This window comes from Eptatretus burgeri, chromosome 1 (genome assembly GCF_056783735.1).
Source record: "Eptatretus burgeri isolate ZD-2024b chromosome 1, Ebu_testis_v1, whole genome shotgun sequence".
Taxonomy (NCBI): Eukaryota; Metazoa; Chordata; class Myxini; order Myxiniformes; family Myxinidae; genus Eptatretus; species Eptatretus burgeri.
The window spans coordinates 74,941,385-74,968,884 of record NC_140961.1 but is presented as its reverse complement, the minus strand read 5'-3'; the positions used below and the strand labels follow the sequence as shown (position 1 = coordinate 74,968,884).

The 27,500-nt window shown below is 42.0% G+C and overlaps 1 protein-coding gene across 4 annotated transcripts in view; it reads left to right on the top strand.

Moving 5' to 3' along the window:
* The window catches only part of LOC147034766 (DENN domain-containing protein 1B-like), a 75,209-nt gene that overhangs the window by 33,774 nt on the left and 13,935 nt on the right, over nt 1–27,500 (top strand). For 3 of the 4 annotated variants that reach the window (XM_085888525.1, XM_085888550.1, XM_085888540.1), the window contains 10 exons: nt 154–310; nt 541–594; nt 3,641–3,751; nt 3,937–4,037; nt 5,168–5,213; nt 5,742–5,846; nt 18,917–19,042; nt 19,147–19,248; nt 24,396–24,483; nt 24,706–24,743. In XM_085888525.1, coding sequence (XP_085744651.1) covers nt 154–310; nt 541–594; nt 3,641–3,751; nt 3,937–4,037; nt 5,168–5,213; nt 5,742–5,846; nt 18,917–19,042; nt 19,147–19,248; nt 24,396–24,483; nt 24,706–24,743 — 928 coding nt within the window. Of the gene's footprint in view, nt 1–153; nt 311–540; nt 595–3,640; nt 3,752–3,936; nt 4,038–5,167; nt 5,214–5,741; nt 5,847–18,842; nt 19,043–19,146; nt 19,249–24,395; nt 24,484–24,705; nt 24,744–27,500 lie in introns of all 4 variants that reach the window. The other variant, XM_085888535.1, reaches the window with a different exon arrangement.

Genomic DNA, 27,500 nt, shown 5'->3' with positions numbered 1-27,500 from the left:
CTCTGATCAAGAGGCTATGAACCTTTTTTGAAACTATCATTAAATTCTTACATTTGTATGAATAAAAGGTTGTGCCTCACTTTTATTTTAGTAGCCATATTCTACGTGTGAATCTTTTGCATCGTGATCTGTACCTGTCTTCAACCTCTGCAGTGAATTGCCTTGGTTTGAGGTTTTTCACCGACTTCTTCAAGAGTTGCTGGTTATTTTGGGAGACAATCGAGGAGTAGCATTTCGAAAGGAGATACTGCTGCCCCAGCTATTTGACATTGAGGTTCCTGAATTTGGGACCTTGGTGGAGGTTGGAGAGGTAAGATAATTGTTTAAGAAAAACCCTGGCTTTGTTGAATTATCTAAAACGGGGGAGAAAACAAAAATCAAGATGGTTCAAAAAAAGCTTTGCACATCTCAATAATATCACCATGCCTTCTGTCCTTTTTGAAACTATCTATCAAATGTTGGTGTTTATTGAGGAGAAATTCCATTAATTGGTTTTGTGCTTGGTGAATTTGCTAAACCCATGTGACCTCTCATTTTCAGCTTGGTTACTTCATTGCTCCTGATCCAGCTCAACTCCCCTCCATTCCTGAAAATGTGAGTTTTTTTTAAAAAGAAAAAAAAACAAAAACTGCTTGCATCACCTTTTGTGTTCTTTCTGCACATTGTTGTCTCTAACTCACTCAATAAATGTATTTAAATAGGTGCTGCGGTCACTTTTGCTCATGTGCGAATGCTGTTTGAAATGATGATACAATCTCAATTTTGTACAAATGGTATTCAAATTTGTGTACATTGATGTCTACTAATGTCTTTATCCTGTATGTTTTTATTTTTTGCAAAAGTTCTACCACAAGCCTAACATCAATGTAAAAGACAAATACTGTGTGAAGATAAAGTCCAGTCGTATCTTTATAGTTTTCACTGTGATTCGTTGGCCATCCCAGTTAAGTGCAATATTCCACATGATTAACACCATTCTACCTCGTGCACACTTATGTTCCACCCATGTGTCACATCTCCACTGCAACAGGCGAGAGCGACTATTCCCCGGTCTGGCAGGTTTGCATGTATCTGGAAAGGGCAGGTTTTTTTTTTTGGTTTTTTTTTTAACCGACGCATTTGTAGGATTTTAAATGAAAGGAAAAGGTGATTTGAAACTTCTGCAAGTGTTTGTTAAACTGCCGAGAACATTCTTATTCAAGAATCGGGACACGTAGGCCATCTCAAGATAGTAGCTACCGGCTTTGTGACATCACATCTCAGTATATGGACTGAATTGATTTACTTGTCCAACTTTTACAATCTTTATTTTAAGTTAATTATATACTTGAAGACTGTAGAACACATTGCCTGTCACAATACTGCCAAGAACCTCCAATTTTGCAGTACTTCAATTTAAATAAAGGTTCAATGGTTGGGTACATAAGGGTGCTGTTCTGGACTACTTCAATAGCCCTAAACTTTAAGATTAAAATGTTTTGTTTTTTTTGAATGATTGTTAAACCATTATTATTGGTTCACGAAAGAATATTTTCACGAAAAAAAATAAGTGACCACTATATTCGTTATTGCTGTCTGTCTGTCTGTCTGTCTGTCTGTCTGTCCCCAGCATAGCTCCGTGGGTTTTGATCCGATCCTGACAATTTTGGTGGGAGGTTTATATCATGATCTAGTTGTTTTCCTGAAAATGGGCATGGTGCGCCCATTATGAGCGGAGCCACGCCCAAAAAACGTGTTTTTTTAGGGGGTAGCCGATTTCAATTTGCATCTTCTCCTTGGGGGTTTGTCGAATCTGACGGGTTTCGGTATTTGGTTAGCCCAATGGCACCTGCATAGCCCCACGGAGCTCGATTTTTTTTTTTTCATTTTCGTCACAAGGTCACGAACTTAGAAAATTGCGAATTTCGACATAAAAATTTTTTTCTTCTCCGAGGGGTTTGTCGAATCTGGCAGGGGTTTCAGTATTTGCTTAGCCCATTGAAACCTGCATAGCCCCACAGAGCTAGATTTTTCATTTTCGTCCCAAGGTCAAGGTCACAAGGTCACAAACTTAGAAAATTGCGAATTGTGTTTTTCGGGGGTAGCCAATTTCAATTTGCATCTTCTCCTTGGGGGTTTGTCGAATCTGGCAGGGGTTTCGGTATTTAGTTAGCCCAATGGCAGCTGCATAGCCCCATGGAGCTCGATTTTTTTTTTTCATTTTTGTCCCAAGGTCAAGGTCACAAGGTCACGAACTTAGAAAATTGCGATTTTTGACATAAAAATCCATCTTCTCCGAGAGGTTTGTCGAATCTGGCAGGGGTTTCGGTATTTGGTTAGCCCAATGGCACCTGCATAGCCCCACAGAGCTCGTTTTTTTATTTATTTATTTATTTATTTTTTTTCATTTTCGTCCCAATGTCACGGTCACAAGGTCAAGGTCACAAACTTAGAAAATTTCGAATTTTGACATAAAAATCATACGACCGCCCAAACTTTGAGAGCTGGGATGACAATATTTATTATGCATAATCTTGAGGTCATTTCCCACCTAAAGTCTTCAAACCATTTTCCTCTATCTCGAACACCTTGCCTGTGGCGCCCCCTTCAATTTTGTTTTACGCTGATTTCATCAAAGTATGGATAATCCGATGAGTGCGAAATGCCATATAGCCTATATGACGTTATATTGTTCCTGGAATGTTCCAGAGGAAGTTTTGCACCAAAGGTCATAATCCTTGACCTTTGACCTTTAAAGGTCACAAAGGTCAAATTTTCAAAGTTGTGGGAATCAAACCGGGTTTTCGACCTTCTTCGACGAACTAACTCCAATAAGCTATAGCACGTATCCTGTTTCCTTAATTTAATGTCCACAACATTGTTTTGTGACCTTTAAAGGTTATGCAAAGGTCAATTTTTTAAAGTTGTGAACGAAACTGGGTTTTCGGCATTTTGCAGCTAATAACCTGTCACTCGTACCACATCATGTTGATCATTTTTATAACTTGGTCAAACATTATCACATTGTCTCATCCTTGACTTCTGAAACAATCTACATCGTAAAATACCGCTCGTGAACCATCGTAGTCTTCAGACTTTTTTTATTTCAATTTAAAGAGCTGCACGGGGTATCATATTTTATCAACTCAAGTGATGATTGTGCATATTGCGATGTTGGTGAATGAGCATATTTCTGATTCCTGGTATGGACTAATTGTACTTGATTCTTCTCTTGTGTTATCTTCTGTATCTTGCATACAAAATTTGTGTTTTGCCATGGAGTTGACTTAATCCCTGAAATTTTCACAAATGATGACCTGGCTATTGCAGAGATTATTATAATTAATGAATGAAGGCATGATATGTGCATGTTTTATCGAGTTCTTTTCATTTTTTTATTTTTTATAATAAAGCTGCAGCTCACTGGTTCATTCATCTGCTGTCTTCTGGAAGATGATCTGCAGTGTTAAATGAGTACTTTTGATACCATTCTCCTGGCTACCAATAAAGTTCTGTGCTATGATTGTCAGTTACCACAGCATTTAAAGTGTTTAATGGAGTTTTTATTTATTTATTTTAGTTAAGATTAGACGATGGGACTTTATACCTCTTCTTTCTGGTTGTTCTTAAAGTTGCCTCTGTCTGTTGTCTTGGCCTCCAGAGGAACCTGGCACAGCTGTGCATCTCTGTGCCACCTGCTTCCCTATCACGCCTCTTTGGTGCCATGGTTGGAGAACAGCGCCTCCTCTTGTCTTCTCACGACCTTTCCACTGTAAGAAGTGTGTGTTGATTGAAAGATTTGGGAGTTTTGACACCAACTTGGGGATGAAAAAATGATATTTGAGCAAGACAAAGTGAGTTTGGGGCAAAAGCTATGCCAGTTGATAATTGCTTTTTAAGAATTTCAAATGGTTAATTTGAACTTTTAGAGTTGCCTTTCCTTCTATATCACCCCAGCTGACGGCATGTGTACATGCTTTGCCATTACTGCTTTCACCACTCTCCTGGCATCACATTTTCATCCCAGCATTGCCAGCACACCTACTGGAGTTTTGTGGGTCAGTATTATTATAAGGTTTCCAAGCAGGAAGTCTGTTCTTGTTCAGATTATCTTCTCGTTCCACCATTTTATTTATTGTGAGCCTGGTGTTGGCTTTATGGTTAGGGTGGCGGTTTGGGATCCTAGGGTCCTGAGTTCAAGCCCCGTTGGCCACAATTAAAATACACCAGGAGGTTGACTCAGCCTGTCATCCTTCCGAGGTCGGCAAAATGAGTACCAGTGTATGCCCCGGTTCTAATAGGTGTACCATATCCCTATGTGTCGTAAGAGGTGACCAGTGTTGGTGTCAGGAAAGTCATCCAGCCATAAAAAACATTGCCTCAAGAAGGGAACCATGATTGCATGGAGCCCGCAAAAAGCTAGGTAAAAATGGCTGCAAAAACGGTGTGGGTGTGTGTGGGTGTGTGTGTGTGTGTGTGTGTGTGTGTGTGTGTGTGTGTGTGTGTGTGTGTGTGTGTGTGTGTGTGTGTGTGTGTGTGTGTGTGTGTGTGTGTGTGTGTGTGTGTGTGTGTGTGTGATGACTTTTGGGGAGAAAAGAAAACAAAAAAAATCGGTTGCAGCTGTCTTTTCCAACCTGTGCATGTTTATAGCACACCCTTGGAAAGTGACCTCATGGATTTTGTTTGGAATTTTTTTTTTCCTATTTTGGTGGATATCTTGGTTTTGTGTTTGGGCCAAAAATCTATCTTCTTCTCCAGAATTACTAAACTGATTGCCATGAATTTTGGCAGAGCACTTTCGCAGCTAAAGAAGCTTCTGCTCAGGAAGCTGGCTTTTGGTCGAAAGTTGCTGAATCACAAAACCCTGAAATTTCACAAAGGAAGTAACTAACTACATGCAGTATGGTCCACAAAAAAAGAACGTACTTCATGTATTTTTTGTTTTCCTACTGACAATTGATTTAGGCTCCATTTCTCCCAGAAAACCTTGATGTGGCTCCATGTCACTGTCAGATTTGCACTGCTTGGAAGCTGACAGCACTTAAGTGTTGACAGCCCTCTTGCCTTCCCTTTCTTTATTGTCGAGGTTGTCCACCGGACAATTAGGTTCCTATCAATTCAGGTCCTTTATATTTTGTTATTTACTTTAAAATATTCATTTTTGTATTTCCTTCTCTTTCTCACCCAGGGCTCCCATGCCATTTATCATTGGTGTGCATTCCAGCCTCATGAAAGTGAGTTGTATTTAAAATGTCTTTATCATTTCTTATTCTCTTCACTGTTTTTTTTTGTTTGTTTGTTTGTTTCCTGCAACCCACCAGCCCTCACCCTACACACTTTCTCTCCATGATCATGACACTTACTCAAAACTATTTTGCCCTAATTTGCTTTGTTTTAATGCTGTTGTCGTATTTATTCCTAAGTGATCCTCTAAGCTTTATTTTAACTATTCTGAAAGTATACATTATTATTTGCCAATTAGAATAGCCTGTACCAATTCGAATGGTCTAATAATTGTGGTTTGTTGCATTTACATAATGAGATAATGCTTTTCTTTACAATTTAATACTGTATTGACTCGTCATTTAATTTTATTGAGTCCTTTTATTTATTTTTACTGTGAAAAATTTCTATTTTGATGACATTTGCAAAGATTATGTTAAAATGTATGATTTTAAAATATCTTCTGCAAAAACCAAAAAAAAACTCGTGGATGTGCATGTACAACAACAAAAAACGTTTATGGCCATGTATTCATCCAGGGTGTGCAGAAAGCCACAGGCCTGGAAGGTGTGCTCGTGTACTACATTGATGAAAACACATTTGATGGAGATGGAGTTGACAACAGTATAATTCCTCCTCACATTGTATGCTTCTCTCAATACTACTGTCCAAGGCCGGTGATGTAGACTTTTGCACACCCGAGGGCAAGTTTATACTGCATGTTAGCATCTGAACTGACCAAACCAGACTTGCTAATAACCAAACTGGACAGCATGCTTCTATTTGAGACTTCCCAAAATTGATAATGTTGTCAGGAAGATGTGCAAGAGGTTTAATTTTAATCTAGGCTCATGGAGGAGCTAAACAACAAAGTGCAATGGATTTACAGACTACTGGACAGAGCGGCAAGGACGTGCACAAAGAGGAAAGGATGGATCACACAAAAATGAGTAACAACGGCCAGATAGGAGTAAAATGTGAGGGAATCATTATGTGGAGATCATGCATGTACATGGGTGTGTATATAAAAGATTCAAGTAATGAAGACTAGAGAAGACACAGGAGACAATTTAACAATCCAGAGAATATGGTGAGTAAATGCAGGTGGGCAAGCGGCTTCGACTCTGAGGATAAGCAGATGAGCGTTTGAATCGTATGCAATCTGGGAGTGGTGGGGAAGGTGCAGAGGGGGGCAGAGGTATGGTAGGGTAGGAGGATAAAGGCCAAACAAACTCGTGTAAAAGTGTCCACCAACTTGCTGCCAGTTGGAGAGTCAGTCCCTGGCCATCTGCCTCCCGTGTTGAGATTTAATTGGTTTGGAAGGCCTTGACTTTTCACCACTTCAACAGGAGCTTGAGCCTAAATAAAAGTGGAGAGTCATGCTCCATGGAGAATCCATATGAAATCCTTGTCCACTGTTATGAGCTATATGAGGCTCAGGAATGCCTTTGCATTGCATGTAATACCCAGATAGTGACTACCCTTTAATGCCAGTTTTGATTTTGAGACATCATCCTTCCATGAATGGTTGGAGCAGATGGTAAGGTAGTGTTTCTCAGGACTACTCACCTGTCAGCGGCTCTCCAGAGAAGTGGATGAGATATTTATACTATCTAATCATATTGTTTGGTCATACTATATGATATAGAGAGAGTATGACCATACATGGAGCCACATATTGCATATAGTTTGGTCCCTGCTATTGTGGAGAGACCATGTGAAAGCATGGAACTTGCTGCCATTGAGCATCATGTTCCAAGTAGATGACCAGCATCTCATTATTGTCCAGGTCTGACGAAGGGTTCTGTAGCAGCTGGCCTTGCACAGGTAACATGCTGTTGCGGACCCGGGGTCAGGGGCGAGGAAGACCACGAGGGGTGAGCTTCCTTGGGTTCCCACCAGACTCTCCGGAATCACAGGCCATCGCACACGAATAACTTTGTGACGTGGCGGGTCGCTAATCGACCGTGAATTCCAATAACTCGACCACGTGACTTCGGTAAATCATATCAGATGGAGGACCCTAACGGTCACGTGATTTAATTACCAGGGGACACGCCCTGGGTACGCACTTGCTCAAACCGGATCACCTTACCAGATCAGATGCAGTTGATCCTAACTGCCAAGAACGTACCGGCAAGAAAACTGATTGTTCGGAGATGACGTCCTGGCTAGATTAGAGTGCGAACCATGCTGGACCAATGAAAGAAAAGCCAAAAACGAGCTGGGAACATTTCTGCACAAGCATTTATTTACAATGGTGAAGAAAGGTATGTGGCACAGTAAATTGGGTTTATTTGTATGTACAGCAGGGAAAGCAAGGAATTCGTGGGGTGCGGCAAAAGGCAAACTTGATCCCGTTATAACTTCAACAATGTTAACTTAAACTCGGACAGGCACCAACACACACGCACGCGCACACGCACACGCACACGCACACACACCAACACGCGCACACGCACACACACCAACACGTGCACACGCACACACACCAACACGCGCACGCACACACACCAACACGCGCACACACACACGCACACACACCAACACACAAGGAAGATTACATATAGAGAAAAAGAGCAGGTGAGGATAAGCAGCCTCCAACTACCTTGCACGGTCGACAGACAAACGCAATCCAGTACGCTTAGGGAGAGGTAGGAGGGAGGAATACTGGTGGTGTCTGAGGTGTGGGAGGTATGGTGTAGTGCAGGGTTTCTTAACCTTTTTAGTATCGTTTCCCCCTCTGAAGTTGCCGAATAATGATATTCCCCCCCCCCCCCACCACATTATCAACATTAAATTAATAAAAAACAAATTTCTTTAAAATTATTCCAATAAATATTTTCATTAAAATATTGATACACAATTTATTGCATAACATTAACAGTCTTGCATTATTTAAACAGCATTCCTAAAATCAGCAAAAGTTCATTATTATTCAAATCATTCGTATTAAGGGAAATGTTTTTTGCAGAGCATCATTTAAAAATGGCAATAGACCTGGCAAAACTATTGATGTCTTGGGTCGTTAAACGCAGCAGGATAATTGATGAGCATGCACTAAGCGTGTTTACTTCAGTGAGATGGCTGGAACTTCTTCTTGCGCACCAGTGCATCAATGTCAGGAGCAGTGTTATAAAGTGCGCAACGCATGTCACACTCCACTTCAAGCCGATTTCGTGCTTTAGATTTTATGGTCATTAAAGATGAAAACCCCAACTCGCAAAGATAGGTTGAAGAAAACAAAGTAAGGATTTTCAGACCATTGGTACTTAGTTGTGGGTAGGGTCCGTGCACATTAACCCAGACGTTCGAGGTCTTTAACACGAAACTCATCCTTTGCAGAGGAGTCGTGTGTGAGCTCAAAAATATTCTTTCATTCTTTTGGGGACATCATCCAGCTGACATATGAATGGGTTCTTCGCCAACTTCTTTGAAATGTCAGCAGTATCGATAGCGGGGAAATAATGCATGAACTCATCCTCCAGGTGTTTAAGGTGATTGATTTCTTCCTTCAACGGGTCCCTGATTTCATCCTCACCATATATATCACTGAGATGCTGAAAAGATGCGAGATTCCCATTTTTCATTTGTTTTCCCCAAAGCTGGAGTTTTCCGATGAGGGCAGTTATGATGTCAGAGTGCACAATCACGTTGCTTCTCGTTCTCTGCATTTTCTTGTTCAGGTCGTTTAGGGCCTCGGACGACGTATTCAACGCAATGAATAGTTTGAAAATTGTTCAACCTAAAAAAATAATTTCCCCCCTGAAATCCGAAAATTTTCCCCCAGGTTAAGAATTGCTGGTGTAGTGCAATGTTGGCGGTGAGGTGTCGTGCCAGAGGAAAATGGGATTGCTAGTCAGTAATGATTCTCTTTTGTGCGCCCAAAGGAGACTGGACAGAGAGGTGAATTGAGAGAGAGGAGAGAAGATGCGTGAGGTGAAAGATCCTTAACCTAGCCATCTACAGGTCTGTTTGTGTTGCGAGTTCCTCTGTGGGACACTCTGCCTGAGCGTTCCCACCTCGAGATGTGGCGCATTATCTCTGGCTTCGTCACTTTGCTGGGGCTCGTGGCAATGTGCGCTCTGCACTGGTCCGTCTGGCTACACGGGGGTGGCGAAACATTAACAGCCCAGCCGGGAGTCTCGGCAGTCATCCCGGACCAGGCCATCAGGAAGAAGCATGTCCTGGCAATCACACACCAAGAGCGAGCGAAGGGGAGGCAACGAAGAGCTGAGAAGAAAAGGGAACGGCTCCACCTTTTATAAGCCCCGTGTGATGGGTAGGGTCGTGACTCGAATCCCACTCCTCAATTGGGCCACAGTGGCCCTAGCTATGCCCTACCACGCTCTGGGGCCGGAAACGGTCTCAGTCGCCCATCTGGTTCGACACAGTTCGGAGCTCCTGACCCTACACAGGGCATGCTCCTTGAGCTGGCACCCTGGCCCTGGATGTGCTCTGAGTGCAGTCTGAATGCCGAATAGCAACGGACGTTCCCCACCGCTCCTTCTCATCCAAAATGCACACCTGGGCCCATACCAAACTCCCGGATTGCCCTTCCCACAACCCCTCCTTGCCGTGGTCTGACGACTGGACAAGGGTCGTATCAATTCTGTGTGCTCAGCTGGGACATCCCCTGCTAGATGCGGTTGAGCTATTCACGTCTGTTGCACGGCCCTGCATCGTGCGGTCCTGAGGATAGTCCAAGTCGTGCAGTACTCCTCTGTATAGTGGTGAATTGCTGCAATGAGGAGGTGCAGGAATATTTTTCCCTTGTTGCGGGAGGCGTTTGTGGCCGAAGTGGTGAGGTTTGGTGAGCAAGGTGAGATGCCGGTTGGAAATTGGTGTGCAGATTTGAATGAAATAATGGCACGCGATGCGTGTGCTGTATAGTGTGTCGTGGAGGGAGTTTGGTGGTGGTTCCAAGCCACGGGAGGCATCGTGTGCTGATTATTCAATCACATTTTTAATGGAGTGTGTGCTTGCTTGCTTGTACCATGGCTAAAAGGAAGGGGTTGGAGTAGAAATCAGAATATGAGATAGTTAATAAACCTAACTATTGGTCTCACACAATGCACTTCGTCCCGTTAACCCACTACACATGAGGGGAGGTCTAACTGCACGAAGATTAACGAAATAACTGTCTGTGGGTCACTTTATGTTGGGTACCTTTGCCTTAGAGGCATCAAAACCACAACACTACTTATCTGCACAGGTTGGCATCAGAATTATTTTTATGCCTCCACACCAAGGGTGCTGGAGGCATTATGTTTCCAGGTTGTCAGTCCATCCAGATTTTGGTTTACACAATAACTCAAAAAGCAAATTGTAGAATTTCATCAAACTTGGTAAAAAGGTAAAGTAAGACAGGGCAGTTAAGTGATTAGATTTTGGGCTAGATGTGATAAAGGTCAAGGTCAAACTCTGAAATTTTACTGTTTACGCCCTAACTCAAATATTGGACATAATTTCATCAAACTTGGTAGAAAGGTAAAGTTAGACAGGGCAATTAACTGATTAGATTTTGGGCCAGATATGATAAATGTCAAGGGTCAAATATGTCAATACTCGAGTGTTTGTGCGGGAGAGCGGAGGCATACCCGTCGACTGTGCGCAGTCGAATTACTCGATTTTAATCTGACAATTTGTATCGATGAAGGATAATGGAGATCCAAAGACACTGTCTAATGGAACTCCATCTTGAAGGGCACAATCAAGGTCCGCCCCCTGTTTCAGCTCAGAGGAAATCGGACAAACACTTGAGCAGGTGGCCTTTAAATATTGAATTGATGTGACATATAAATGAAGACCGGATGCTCGACAGTGTCATATGCTCAGAGATATCCAGCGTGCTAGTCCTAACTTCTTGTGGTTCAGGACATCTAACTACTGTTGTCAGAACGAGTGTCATCAAAGGTGGAATAGCCAGATCGGGAGCCAATCTGTTTGTCAGAGTAATTAACCAGTTTGAGAACAAATTTGAAATTCAACTTTTAAAATAAATTCCACATAAGTTGATGGGTTCCAAGAGGTGTCCAGACTTTGGGCATCAAAATTATGCCCAATGTCTGCCTGGCTGCAAAGTTGCACCTGGTTTATTTATTTTTGGTCCCGCTCAGCACATTCGAAACATTGGATGTTGGAGGCTTAGTAAATGCGAATGTCCCAGCTTGTTTGGTCTGCTAAGAATGCCGAGATGCTCACTGACAGTATAAACAGGCCTTTGGTGTCCAGAGACATTTTGCTGTGCATTCGAGCACCTCCTTTGTCTGTTTGTTTGGTTTTTTTTGTGTGTGCTATATTATCTACTTCATTATGATTTTTCACTGAAATAGAAAATCGACATTGGTAAACGACATCCAGAAAGTATTCATTAAATTTGAGCAATTATTTTAAAATCCCTTCTCCTATTTGATATACATGAGCCAGTACACATAATATTGGTTTTAACAGATGCATTTTGCCACTTCTGTCCTTTATTTTACAATTGCAGCACTTTACCTTGTAAATAAAAATGTGTACCTAAATTAAAAAATAAATAAATGTGATGTGATGAGAAATATAAATTGAATCAACACTTTGAGAGAAAGGATTCGTTTCTAATTTGAGTATTGACAAAACCAATCGTCATACTTCATTTGTCTTTTTGAATTATAAATTTGTAGTGGTAATTTTTGTAATTAATTGTTGGATAAATTGAATGCATTTCCATTTCTACCCTTACTGAAGGAGATGGTATGACATTTGGGTCTGTATTTGTTTGTCCGCACAGAACTTTCGTGTTTTTCTCCGCAACCATTTGTCAGATTGAAACTAAATTTTCACCATTTGTGCGACTACTCATGTAGAATGTTTTAATGATAATTATGACATCATAGGTCATGTAGTGTGGTAGCCATGTTGGAAAAACAAAAAGCTTTGGACCTCTATCTCTTGAACCGCACCAAGGAAAAATTGAAACTTGGCACATAGCAAGTACTCCTCATGGAGAATGTGATTATTGTTATTTTTTTTAAATAATATCATTGGTGCCTTTATTATGTCATAATTGCATATGAAGAACACTGCATCCGATCAGTATGAAAAATTTTGAGTCACCGAGGTATAAAATGGTCCATAGTTTTTTTTTTTTTTTTTTTTTTTTTTTTTTTTTTTTGTCATTGGTCACGTGATTCGGCAGCCATTTTTTATTTTTTATTTTTTAATTCTCTGAAATGGCTGAACAAGTCATCACTGCCAGCATTTATAAAGTGCCAGTTCTAATTATCTCTTTACTTATTAATCATGAAAAATACCACACAACACACGTCCTGGTGAGAGTCTGCAATCTCCGATTGCTCTTTTCCTTGTTTTTCATTGTATGAATGAATGCCTTGCTAATATTGTGGTACTGTTCTGGGTGAAATAATCTGGACTGAGCCACCTTGCACAATGCAGTCATGAAAAATTAGATGCTCAGGTGTATGCCAAGGCAGGAATCGGCAGTTCGGATATCAAGCTTACACAATGGCTGTCAACCTATGATTGTGCTCTCTTGTGTTTTTTTTTTTTAATGCTGAGAATCGAGCTAGGAACCCGGCTGGGGTTCGAACTGCTTGATCTCCCAGCATCAGAGCAGTCCCCCGAACCATTCCGCCAACAAGTCTAGTTAACCTTTTTTTGATGGATTTCTTTTTTTTTTTTCTTTGACTTGCAGCTTCTAATGGAAGCTTCTTCAAAGAAAAACATGTGTAGGTGAAGTTGTAAGCTCTGGGAGGGAAGGGGGGAGTTTGCATGCTCATAAAGCTCTAAATGAGATGCAGCACTCCAAGATACCAACTTTTAATTTTTCTCAATACACATAAGGAAACTAGACACAGGTGGAGGCCATTCGACCCATCATGCCTGCGCCACATCAAAACCACATCAATTTACTAACACTAGATTAAAACAAGAAAAATGTAAAAAATGTTGTGTTCTTTTTTTGTAGTTTTAGGATTTAAAATTAGTTGTGCACATTTCATATAGTTGTCCCTTTTTCAACACATTAGCTCCTTCAAACTGTCCATGCCAGTAAAGTGAAAGTTTTCAGATAAGCCACATCACTGGTGCTTGTCATTTCCATGGCATCAGTGGCTATGCAGGTGGGAATTTCAATCTCGAAATGGATAATATTAGCCTGGTGGCAGGCCTCGGCTGTATGGGGATTTGATCCAGCTGTTCAAACCCAATCATATGGCAGTTTGTGCAACACACATTATGCATAGGTGCATCGTTATGAAAGGGGAGCATACCTTTGATCACATCCTCAGCATTTGCCCTTTTGGCCTGCCACGATATTTGCATGAGGCCTCCATAATATTCCCCTCTGATTGTGGTTTTGTGGCACAAAGTATATTGGCAGGATTCCTTTGACTCGTTAGAAAATTAAGATCATGATTTTGCCAGCTGAGAATTGGGTGTGCAATTTATTAAGTTGTATCGATTTCCTATGCTTCCATTGCATGGATTCCAATTTGGTTTTTGTGAAGCCACATTTCATCAGTAGTTTCCTCTTTCATTCCTCTTTTTCCCCACATTTGGAATAAACTCCCTCACTCCATTCAATCCCATTCTTCCCTCCAGGCCTTCAAAACAGCTGTTCACCTCATCTCTTATCATCCCCCATCCAAATCCTTGATCTTTTCTACCCCCCCCCCCGATAATCCACCCAAGCCCACCTCCTTCAAATTCCCTGCTTTCCTTCCTGAAAGTCCCTGTAATGTCCATCTTGTGTACCCCTGTGTTCCCACCCCATCCCTCTCCCTTCCACAGATCTCCTAATGTCTCTGTTCCCCACCGTTTTGTCCTTCCTACTCTTGCCCCTCTTGTCTCATCCCCCCCCCCCCTTGTGCATTGTGTTCGCTCTCACACGAGCCTCGACAAGGTATACAAAAAAAAATTGTTGCCAGACGAGTGATGAAATTTGCTCAATCTCAAGCAGTTTGGCAAGCTCGTGACATGATGCCAACTATTGCTGCTGTTTGTGAGAGCTGAGGTTTACGATGTTTTGTATTACTGGGACGTTAGAATACACCAATGTATCCATGCACGATTCTGAAAATGCTTCCTTGAGAAATTACATGTTTCGTGGATTTTTAAATATTTATTTATTTATTTATTTTGGTGACCTTAACATGTCAATCATTAGTGATTAATACCTCAACCTCTGGAATGATGTCCAAGGGACTCGTGTCCACATGTGGAATATCAGGGCAAAATTTGGATGTGTACTTGTTTGTGGATGTCTTTGGTGCTGGCACCTTTGATTTATATTCTTTGACACCTTAATTCTCTTTTTAGATTTTTTTTTGACACTTTGAAAGCTTCATAATTCTGCAGCAAAATTTAGAATTTTATCCTGAAATTTAGATTTATGATAATGGTTTGGATTAGTAAGGTTTAGGAGCAAAAAGCTTCGATTTTATTGTGCTTGTGGATTGTTTAGCTGACCTGGTTTATGGTTTTGCCATAACATTTCATATATTTAATTCTACATTGTAGTGTCTTTGCAGTACTATACCTTATTTTGCTTTTGACTTGGTTATTCCGTTGCTTGTGTCCAAATGTGGCTCACTGTCACGATATTGCCTTTTTTTTTTAAACCCTTTGGTCATTCGCTCTTTCATATGATTTGGTGTGCAGGTTGTTTGTTATTTATTTATTTATTTATTTTCTCTTGGACTAATGTTTGAATTATTTTATTTTAAAAATAATGTAACTACCCAATGAAGTCATATTTTCTTTAAAACGACCCCATGTGTTGATTTGAAAATTAATTGTATCTTTTATTTATTTTTTTGAAAACTTGTCATTCTATAAAAATGTACCAATCTAAAACATACCACCATGTAAAAGTTAAAATATAGATGTCAACTATCCCAATCTGCTCATATATATATATATATATATATATATATATATATATATATATATATATATATATATATATATATATATATTGTTGCGAATTCGCGTGCGATCGGCCGCTCGACTCGAATGGCGGCCAGCTCGCCCACCGGAACGGACAATTCTGTCGTGACCCTCTCGGAACAACGCCGGGAGCTAGTCACGGGTGGGGGTTTAACCCCACCACGACCGTGCCAGTTGCCCACCCGCGCAGGATAGGGTTGCTCGCCAAATTCGATCTACCTAAGTACCTGCGCGGTTGGTCGACCGGGCGATCGTACCTCGCCGCAGGCCGACTCCGGACACGAACCGCCGAAGCGGTCCGTTCCGTGCTATCGGGATAACCGACCGGTGTTATCGTCGGCCTCGACGGTTCCGATTAATTATCGGGCATATTAAGCCCACTACGAATCCTTTACGTGAAGCAGGATGGAGAGTCAATTAAGAAAAGACTAAGCGAATTGTGAAAACAGTTCACACAATGCACATTTATTACGCGACACACGGAGAGCACACATATACAGTCAAAATGTACCGATATCAGGAAAACAAAAGAAACAACGACGCAGAGTTACAACCGAATACGCGTACACACGGCAACACTTACACAGTTCTACTTTACAAGACACTGCGCCGACACACATTTACTCAAAAGCAAAGGAAAGAAGCCATCCTCGTAGACAAGGGGGCAGACGGGCCTGCAGGCCAATATGTGCACGGGACTTGGAGGAGCGGCCAGGTCCGCGAGACCGGGTGGGTCCCACACGCGTCCTCGTGACGCGTTGGCTGACGAGCCGCAGATGTGGACGCGTGGCTGTGCCCCGACTCTGTGCTCCTTCACGGGTTTCGTTGCGCACGACGTTTGGAGTGGGGTGGGAACGGGGTCCCCTTGTTGCACTGTCTCAGCGTGGGGGGAAAAAGGGGAATTGTTGATGCTCTGGGGGAGGGAGAATGGCTGACTGGCTTTGGTCCCGCGACGAGCGATCTCCCGCCGCGACCTCGTCGCCGACCGCCGTCCTTCTCACCTCGGACCCGAGCTCCTTGGCCTCTTCCCCCAACTCTCCTCAACCGACTGCAGAACCCAACTTGGTGCCTTCGCCTCCCGACTCCACTCCGCTCTCCAACCCGACTTGACTGCCAAAACTCTCTGCTACGATTCGCCTTGCGCTCGGCGCTTTAGAGGCCGGCAGGAGAACCCATATGCAAATTTCCGGATCAGGATGAGCTCGGGGGCGGAGCCATGCTCACCCATTGGACGGAGGAAAAGTGGGCGTGAACCTCCCCTGATCCGAGAATTTGCCTATTTAGATTTCACACGGAAGCGCCTGGAGGCGAGGCCAAGCCGCTCCGCGCTTGCTGATGGGACGGATCAGAAGTGGGCGTGTAGAATTCCTGATCCGAATTTTCCCTCGGAAAGGCCGCTATTTGCACTCGCGGCTCGGTGCGTTTCGCTGAATGAGCCCAGGACAGCCCGACGCTCAGTGTTCACAGGTGATGTGGGAATGGCCGTAGAAGGAGAGAGGTGAGGTTGGTGGAGGGTTTATCGGTGGTGGTTTGATGGTTATGTCGGTTGATTCAAAATAAAGATAGAACAGAAAAACGCCTAACTCAAAGCATCGCAGTCCGAATGAATCATACAAATTCCCTCTAAACAACGGGTTTGGGGCTAACTACACATGTACTTAGAGCTATCTCACCTACGGGACCTGAATGGTGGTTTGCGAATTTCCACAGCCGTAACAATATATATATATATATATATAATTCCAGCAATGTCTGTCTGTCTGTCTGTCTGTCTGTCTGCGACTGCAGTTTCTCGACGACCGCCGGTCCTATCAGATTGAAACTTGGCAGGAATATTGCCGGGGCCCCGTGGATGTCTTTTCGAGGTTTGATATCGATCGGACGAGCGGTTCCCAAGTTATGGCCATTTATCTGTCGTCCAATGACAAGACACAGTGCTATGATGTCACAAGAAATGTTTGTTTATTTATTTATATTTGCACGATTGGCGGTCCGATCTGATTGAAACTTGCCAGGAATATTGCTCAGGACCCGCTGATGTGCCTTTTCAAGGTTTTATATTAATCGGACAAGCGGTTCCCAAGTTACGGCCATTTATCTGTCGACCAATGACAAGACACGGTGCTATGATGTCATGAATGACGTGACAATTTTTTTTTTATTTTTTTTTATTTTTTTTTCACGATTGCCGGTCCGATCTGATTGAAACTTGCCAGGAATATTGCTGGGGACCCGTGGATGTGCCTTTTCGAGGTTTGATATTAATCGGACGAGCAGTTCCCAAGTTACGGCCATTTATCTGTCGACCAATATCTGAGAGAGGGGGGGATGAGAGAGGGGCGAGGGAGAGGGGCAAGACAGGGCTGCACATACTGGCACTCACCTACGGGCCCGCCCCTACGGGCCCGTACTAGTTTTTTTTTTAATTTAAACTCTCTAAACATGGACTTTGTGGCAATGCTTTCATGCTCATGTACCCCAATGGTTGGTTCAAGTTTAACGTTCCCTTTTTGTTCTTGCAATTTGAAACCAAAATGAAATTTATTAAACTTACCTTATTGTCCATGATTTTACCTTTAGTGCATGTGTGCATTTGTTTTATCAGTGTGTTGAAGCCTTAATGTCAGAAATTTACGTGTAGGCCTAATCGTGTACTCTGCCACATCCGGATGTCATCGGCTTTCACGTCCTTGCCACTCTAAAGCTTGATGCTAACCTGACAGTGATAGATTAGTACTTCCCATTTCAATTAACTGATCAAATAACTTTTGGGACCACCTTCCCACCCCTATGGGATCTAAATGTTGTTAAATTTCAGGTGTGATTGATATCTGGTATGTACACTTGTATCCAATCGTGATCGTTCTGCCACATTAATTGTTCAGTTTGCGACACTTGCCAAAATTGTACTCTTCCACACTGTTTTCATGCGAGCCACAGCACTCGGTTGTACATAAGCATGTCAATCATCCATTAATGACTTGTCTATTTTTATTTTTCACAACTCAGATACTTCTGTGTAAGATGGATGTATTGTCCAACTGCACAGCTCATCTGTAAATCTCAGTTTGTCTCTCTCAAACTGCTTCCAAGTTTCATGCACACATGCACGTACACCTCTGGGTCCTGTGGTTCCCACAAACATTTCCCATGTGGAACGGTTGATTTTGGGTAATTGTCTGTAATGGTAGTGTCTCGACCATTGCTTATACACCCTTGAAATATGGAATTGATGCATCATGTGGTTTCCCAAAACACGCCCCACCACTCGAGTCCAGATTTACAATCAACTTCTTCGAACACTTGAATGTAGGTTTCATCAGGGATTGTGAAAGCAGGTCTAGAAGTGGTCCCATGGTGACTTGAATACCAGTTTTAAATATTTATATGCTCAGAGTAATAAACTGTTCCACACAGATGGAGCAAATGCATATGTGTAGAACAAAAACATATGCATTGAAAAGAATCTGGATTCCTTACCTTTGTTTTCAGATTATATTTTAGAACAAAAAATTCAAGTAAACCTTTTTTATTTGAATAGTTTTTATTTATTTATGTTTTTGAAATCTGATGTTAAAAAGATTTTACATTTGGTTGTGGCCATTGTTTTCAGGGCCCGTAAACTTGGTTTTCATGAAAAGGCATCTTTTAACATCGCAATGAGTTTCAACTTTATTGCCCCACTGTAGGGTTCAAGCCCCACCACCCCTCTCCCCTACAACCTCCCAGCATTGTAGGGTTGAACCCTACCCCCTTGCTGCAGGAGTCCATGCTGCGCACAAGACTACGTCGTGCTTGTGATGAAGAAGGGGAAGGCGTCGCCCGAGTCTTTCTGCAAGTTCAAGTTTCTCTTTTTGGGAGCTACCGAGATGGCTTGGTCTTCAACCCGGTACTTCACTTTGTTTCAAATAGATTTCTTTGCTGTGATTTATTTCTATTACTTGCCCCTTGCTTTTCTGCAAATAAGCTGTTCACTTATTTGTTTCAATTCAGGGTGAACCAATAACTTTCAATGAAGAGGCATTCTTGTTACGGCCACCACATGCACTTCGCTCATTCCTGGGAGAGGCTACTCAGTTGCAACTTTTTAAACAGGTGCACTACCCTTTCTGTTATGTTTAAAAAAAAAAAAAAATAGCAACTCTTCCAATCTTCAGGCTGTTAACACAACACTCGGGGCAAGAGTACATATAAAACGGCTTGTGATACATTTGGTACGTGGTGATGTCCCATAAATGCAACAGTGGTCGGCTCCAGGTTTTCTGCTTCACAAAAAGTCTCATCACTTTGTGAAAACGGACTGTGGAGGTGTCTGCAGAGCATGATGATGGAGGTTTCCACTGAGGGTTTCAAACAAATGCATGACCAAGAACGTGACAGTCTGAAATCGTGCATTTGCGTTTTCAGCTGAGTTCCAAAACCTCGTTAAAATAAAAATTAACTGATCTATCTGAGGTATATAACCACAATGTATAATATATGCACATGGGCAGTGGGCATGTTTTTGCTTCAAACATTGGTTATATTTTCTTTATATTCTGGAGCAGTCGAGGCAGCGGTCTGTTGCCTATCCACTGCCCAAATGACTGTGTGGCATTCTCTCGATCAAGGACTTTTACTGCGGAGGTTCCACGAGTCCTTGTTCTTGACGATATGCTATATTTACTGAAGAATCAATCTGATGTGTACTTTTAGCTTTGTGTATATGCATCAGGAAGAAGATCATTGGTTTTGGGTCGTTCTTTGGTGCAATTAGGCTGCTCGTGGTCGCTTGAGACTTGCAATTCTACAGTGTTTCCGCATATCCCGTGGGATTGGGTTGGACAGACGACCGTGATGGGCCATGACATGTAGGAGCCATGCTGTTGCTGTTTTGATCATGATGTCGAGTCGAGTCGAGGATGTGATGATGTGATGTCAAGTCAGTGATTGCATGATAGTGTAGTGGATAGGGGAAGGGAAAGAGTTAAATATTCAGCTGTTTTGATGAGGTGATGAAGAAATGAGTTATGATCGGTCTTGGAATGCCCTTTTACTTTTATGGGGGCTGAGGTGAGAGGAGGACAAAGTTGTGGGGAAGGGGTTTTTGAAGGCTTTTTGTTGGGAAGTGTAATGAAGCCTTCAAGTTGGGAGGCGAGAGTTGATTACTCGGGGGTTTGTGAGTGTGGATGTTGGGGTGGGGGAGGGGGATGAGGGTTGAGTCCTTGAGGTCACATTTAACATGGCATGGATGTTCCGTGGGTCCCTTGCTTGTCGATCATCAGTCTTGCTGCAATACAAATGATGTTACATTTCACTCTATTTCCTCTCAAATATTATTCCTTTGATATTTATGATCTTCAAATCCATGGAGAAGATGAGATATTTATAGTTCCATTGTTATCTTCACTGTGCAGTCTGGAAAGTAGCTATTAGGTGTACCATGGCTTACACATGCAAGCATGGAAATGGCTGTAAAACAACAATGATTATGATTATGTTCTCCTGGACACACCCAGTCATGGGTTATTTTGGTGTTTGCAACTTCTCAGCTCATTCAAAACAGTGGTGGCATCAGCATTTGCAGTTGGCCTTGTGTCTTATTGACAACACCACTTATTGCAGTTCATACTGAACAGTCTTGGATGGTAAATTTTTCAAATTTATTTTTGTTCTTTAGAACGAAAAACATTTCCCAATCTTCACATGACAGTGTTGGCAATGGATAATGCAAGGATGTTCTGATGCATCAAATAATCTCTCATCCAGAGCAAGAAGGTTGATTTGTTTACAACATTCTGGCACTGCTATCATGTTTTAAAACCCCTTGAAAATATTCACAAAACTCAATTGGTTCCTGATGTTGACAGCTTTCAAGTAATGTATGATGCGTCATTATCACTCATTTCCTCTGTCGCTTACACTGAACAACAAATTTCAAATTTTTTTTTTTTACTGGAGATGTGTAAAGTGATTAAGACTAATTTGGGTACGCTGATTTCAAAAATCATAACCGTTTTGCTGTATCACGTCAGGATTTTCAGGAACAGAAATATTCCCATTGCCTAGAAGTCAGGATTTCAATGAAATTTACATATGTCTTTAACATGTCTATTTCGTAAAATTGTTGTTAACTTGTGTTATCTTTCTTTCTTTCAGATATAGATGAGTAGGCGTTCCTGTACCAATCATCCTGACAACTTCTGTTATGTCTGTGGTCGGTATACCAAAAAAGATCAACAGCGAAGTATATCTACAGCAGTGAAAATGAAGGCCGCCTACTTTCACTACTTCGGGTGTAAGGTGGGGGACCAAGAACAGAGCGGGGCACCACACATCTGCTGCACAAGCTGTCACACAACCTTGACTCAGTGGTTGGTGGGCAAGCGCGCGAGCATGCCATTTGCGGTGCCCATGATATGGCGTGAGTCGCAGAATCATCATGATGATTGTTATTTCTGCTGCACAAGCATCGCCGGCTTCAACAAGAAGAATAAAGGTCACATCAAGTACGCTGACTGCGTCTCTGCTCGTAAACCTGTGCCTCATGATGACGAGAACCCCGTTCCAACACCTCCAGCTGATCAGAACATAGCTGTAAGCAGTGGTGAAGAGGATGGTGATGATGAACCTTTTGAACCCGACACTCAAGAATCACACCTTCTGAACCAGGGAGACTTAAATGATCTTGTAAGAGATCTCTCACTGTCAAAGGCGAAGGCAGAGCTGCTTGGATCAAGGCTGCAGCAGTGGAATCTACTTGAACCTAACACCAAGATATCCTTGTTCAGAGCACGTCACAGAGACATGGCTGAGTTCTTTGAGATGGAAGACACGATGACATTCTGCAGTGACATCAACGGTCTGTTGAAAGAACTTGGGTGTGATCACGATCCTGCAGACTGGCGCCTCTTCATCGACTCGGGGAAGAACAGCTTGAAGGCTGTTTTGCTCCACAATGGCAACGAGAAACCATCAGTCCCACTGGCTCATGCGTTCGGCATGACAGAGACCTATGAGACTATGCGGCAGCTGCTTGATTCCATCAAGTACAATGACTTCAACTGGCACATCTGCGGAGACTTGAAAGTGGTGGCGCTGTTGTTAGGGCTGCAGTCAGGCTACACGAAATACATGTGCTTCCTTTGTCTCTGGGATAGCAGAGACGACAAGAATCACTGGACGAAGAAAGATTGGGAAGAGCGAAAAGAGCATGTACCTGGTCGACACAACGTGAAGCATGTCGCCCTTGTCGACCCAGCTAAGGTTTTCCTTCCACCACTCCACATAAAGCTCGGCTTGATGAAAAGTTTTGTATGGGCAATGGATCTGAATGGGCGTGGGTTTTTATACCTCAAGGAAAAGTTTGGCAACACCTTGTCGGAGGCCAAGATCAAGGCTGGTGTCTTTGTTGGACCGCAAATCCGACAGATTATGAAGGACGAAACTTTTCCGACAACTCTAAACCCCAAAGAGCTGGCAGCGTGGAGGAGCTTCAAAGCTGTGACGGACAACTTCTTGGGGAACGAGCGCGCGGACAACTATGAAGAAATAGTGCAGCAGCTGCTGGAGTCCTTCAGGAAACTTGGCTCCAGGATGTCCCTGAAAATCCATTTCCTACACCAGCACCTGAACTTCTTCCCTGACAACTTGGGAGCAGTCTCGGACGAGCACGGCGAGCGATTCCACCAAGAGATTTCACTCATGGAGACGCGTTACCAAGGGCGGCACAACCCGAACATGATGGGCGATTTCTACTGGTTCCTGCATCGTGAAACTGACACAGAGCAGCACAAATGCAAAGCCAAATGCCTAAAGCATTTTTAATTACATTCTAGTGGAGTTTTTCTGTAATTTCTATAATTTTGAAGCATTCATGATGAAATAAATGAATAAATGAATTTTTGTAAATTTCATTGAAATCCTGACTTCTAGGCAATGGGAATATTTCTGTTACTGAAAATCCTGACGTGATACAGCAAAACGGTTATGATTTTTGAAATCGACGTACCCAAATTAGTCTAAATCACTTTACACATCTCCAGTAAAAAATTTTTGTTGTTCAGTGTTATCGGGCAAACTTATCTTGATTGTCCCCTTTAATTTGCACTGAAAATCGGTGTTGATGAAGATTATGGCAATGACGAAGCACAAAGTAGGTCGGTGTAACTATCCAAAACTTTGTTATCATTTGACTAAATCACAGTTTGAGTATGTTGGGTGGGGGTAGTTGCAGGATGGTGCACACAAGCTTGTCTTTTGGCAACTGTGAAACTTTATGATTTTCACCACTTGTGTAGGTGTTGGAGCTCGAGGCCAAATAGCAGTAAGCAGTAAGGTAAGGCAGTACCAGTATTTCTCTTTTCATTAACAAGATATTACCATATTGTTGAGTTTTGTCACAGGGACCTTCATTATGAGACTGAATAACCTCCTTTCATTGGAAATCTTTTTCTTTTTTTTCATGTTAAAACGTTTACAGCCAGCTCACTGTTCCATAACTTGAGATCGCTTCTAGAGGAGTCTGGACAGACTTTAATCAAAAGTCACACTTCTTTAGTCAAACTTTAGTCAAAAGTCCTCGGTAAGGTACATGCTTATGCAACTTTTAGTGCCAGGAGGAAGAGATCGAGTCTTGGAGGAGATAGTTGTCGAACTATCGGTCAAAAGAGAGAGTCTAATTATGTAAAAGGTTGTGGACATGATGCATGACATTGCAGCTTAAAATATGTCAAGAAAAACAGTTTGGAGAACTAAATTTCATCATCGATTCACAAGATCCCGTTTGCTTTCCTGTTTTTCTGATGTTCACTTATTTCTTTCAATTCCAAAAGGAAAGGATTGTCATGCATGTCATTCAAGTTGATTGCAAAGGTTGTACTACATGTCATTCCGTTTGATAATTGCTTTGATATGAAGCCGATATGCAGAACTTTAATTATATGGACAGGGACGAGTCTCATTCCTTGCTTTTATGGCTGTGATGTCCCAGATGGAATCAACAATGCTCCAAAGAGTTTGAATTGTTGTTCAGAGATCGATGCACCTCTGTCGTGTATTTGTGTAAATTATATTCTACTCTCACTTTGTATATCTTTCTTATGACATGTTCACATAGCAGATGTCTCGACTTCATATCCCACTTTTGTGCCACAAACTTAACTTTTGTGTGTGTGCGCGCACAGCACATTTGGCAATTGTTAAATCTAATGCCTTTCTTCTTCAATGACTTCTCATACCTACCTTTGTGTTTTTTATTGTAGTTTGTGGAAGATCGTTTGTCAAGGTTGAATGCTGGTTGTGGCTTCACAGATGAGTTTGAGCGAGAGTTGGAACAGCAGGGTGCAGCAGGTAAGGTGCATGGAAGCAGGTGAGGAGTAATTTATTACTCGGCACAGATAATTATGAACAACTGGGAGAGAAAATGTGAAATCTTGATTGATTAATTGTGAATATAAATGAGTTATGAGCTGTGTATGTCATTTCAAGTTCTGATCCAGTTTCCACCATTTTTTCCTCTTTCCCCCTCCCCTCCCTATTCACGCCGTTTTTTTTACCTTACCCCTTCCCTAGCCTCAGTTCCTTACAATCAGTGGCTATCGACTGTCAAGGTTTGTTTATTGTGTGGATAGATTGGAATATTAAAATATAATCCAGTGGGAAGTGAATGTTTTTCCTTATAATTGGTTGGAAAAGGTGTGTGCACTGCTGTGTGAGCATCAACAATTTACTCCAAGCCTCCATGAGTGTTTTATGCAGTAAACCCTCCAATATCGCAGGGGTTACATTCCTGGAAAATGCCATGATAGTTGAAACCATGATCTTGGAAACCAAGGACCAATGGGAAAGTGGGAGTTCGGTTCCTGGACTTTGAGAAAATATTGAGGAAGATCGACGGCAGCCATAAATAAACATATTACAATTGAAATAAAGACAAATAAATATAAAGCAAGTCAACATTGAAATAAACATGAAAATGCAATAAATACGGTGGAAGTTAAATAAAAACATACGACTTTTACCTTTAAAAATGTTTCAAAACGGTGAGGTGGGTGAGGGTAAATATATTTCGAACTGTACTCTGCTGTAAATACAAATCACAATGTTTAGCTCAGAGATGATGATGCTGTTGGAGTTTGGAGAGTGGAGGTTAGAAAGATGTGGATGTAGAACTTGACATGGCTGTTAGATCGTTTGGAGCACAACGAAGTCGATTGCTGCATTGCCACTTAGAAGAAGGGTAAAACAATCCTGCTTGGACAGGAAGGTACAAGATGGCATCCTTTTCCAAAATAATCCCATCTCTTTGGCGTTTAAAAACCTGCTCCAGCATAAATCCCTTCTTTCATCTTTGTTAGTTTCATGAGCATTGGTTGAACTGGAGCCTTCAGCCCCAGGTGAATCTGCAACGGTTTCTCCCGTACACTGATCCACTCAGTGCGAGTACATCCACAATGCGTTCTCTCGTACACCGGTCTACTCGGTCTTTGTTTTTCTTTTTCGTCGTTGATCCAAACATTAAGCGCTATTTTTTTTTTCCCCCTATCCTTTCAATGGTGATCATGGGACTGTAATGAGACTTTTGTGCTTGGCCAGCAGGAACCCTTGCACGGATATTTGACTGACGTTTACCACATAGTTGATTCATTGATCCGGTAATGGTGGCCCACAGATGCCACACTTTCACGTCTTGTCAACGTATCTCGCAACTCCTATTTCTTCACATAATGTCATAACCTTTCTCAGCCCTTTTGGCACGATTAATTTTGTCCGTCGTTTTATGTTTGAGTGCCATTATTAATTGATTGTGTGTCTACGAGATCTTGTAGTTCCAGTACTACAGGATCTCCATACATTATTTCCTGTTCTATCACGATTCTTTATTAAATCTCGGTTCATTCCTGAATGCTGGTCTGATTACTACAATTAACGGTGCGCGAGAAACGAAAGACTCCTAATGAGAGGTAATCATCGTACATGCAGATGCAGTTTGGGCTTTATTAACTATTGTGTCTACTCGATCTTGGAGATCTAGTATTACAGGATGTCCATATGTCATTTCCTGTTTGGTGATGGTTCATTATTAAATTTAGCTTCGTTCCTGGATGTTGGTCTGATTACTCCAATTTGCGGTGCGCGAGAAACTAGAAAAGGCTCGTAATGGGAGGGAATCGTATACGTGGACACAAACAATGATTTCTCAGCTCAAAGACCACGATTGTCATTTATTAAATACAGCAATAATGGAATCGGAACACAAGTTGCTCGAGATTTGTAGAAACCTGTGATAGAACCCACGCGGTTGGAGGGTTTACTGTACTATCGTACTTTAATGGAGGTACATGTGTTTGACATTCCCAGGATTGCATTTTTCATAAAATGAGTACATGACTTTTTTTGAAGGGGGGAGGGGGGGGGAACTTAAACTAGAATTCAATTGTAAAGATATATGTTCATGCAAAGTAATTTAATTTGAAACATTTATGAGTCGATATATTTTTGCTTTTAAAAATGGTTTTCAATGCGAACCGTTAAACAGTTGTGGCCAAAAATAATGACACCCTTTCACTTTTTTTTCAAATAATGCATCATTTCTTCGAGAAATTTGTTGAAATTAAAAAATATATATATTTTGGGAGCCACATATGTATGAGAGGCAGTAAAGTGGAGTGTTCAGTGTGGCAGACGCTGCTCGCTTGGGCCAGCCTCACACAGCTGACACACCAGAAATGGTTGCAGGAGTTGAGCATGTGCTAAGGGAACACCATCGCATTACGCTGGATGAAGTGGTCTCCGACTTGAACATTAGCCATGGTTCAGCACACCATATTCACAAGCTGGGGTTCTGCAAAGTGTCTGCCAAGACAACTCACACCTGAACTGAAAGAGCTCTACTTTTAAACTTCCTGTCCCAGTCGTACACCTGCTGCAGCGATAGACATGCGTCACCATGTGGCATTTTCATTCTGCGATGCATTTCACTGGGATTCACATCCTCACTTCCCAATAAATGGACGACAGACGTTACTTCTCCCTGATGTATGCTTCGAAGGGAGCTGCCATCTTGGAACTGCTCTACTGATGTCAGCACTCAATGTTGCTAGATCTAAAACGGGCAAAACATGACTCGTACATTCTCAAGTTTATATCATCATTTTAAGGTTACTTCTTGACTGGCTCTCATATTCCTTTGGTTTGCAGTGCTCCCATCCAAAGGCAAAACCTAGTAACTCATTTTTTGATCAAAACTGAGCTAATACTAATTTTGGAGTTACTAGGTTATAGGCTTCATGTTAGTGTATAAGTTATTGTAATTTGTTCCCTACGTAAGCTTGTACGCTCATGGCAGGACCTAGCAACTCCTACAG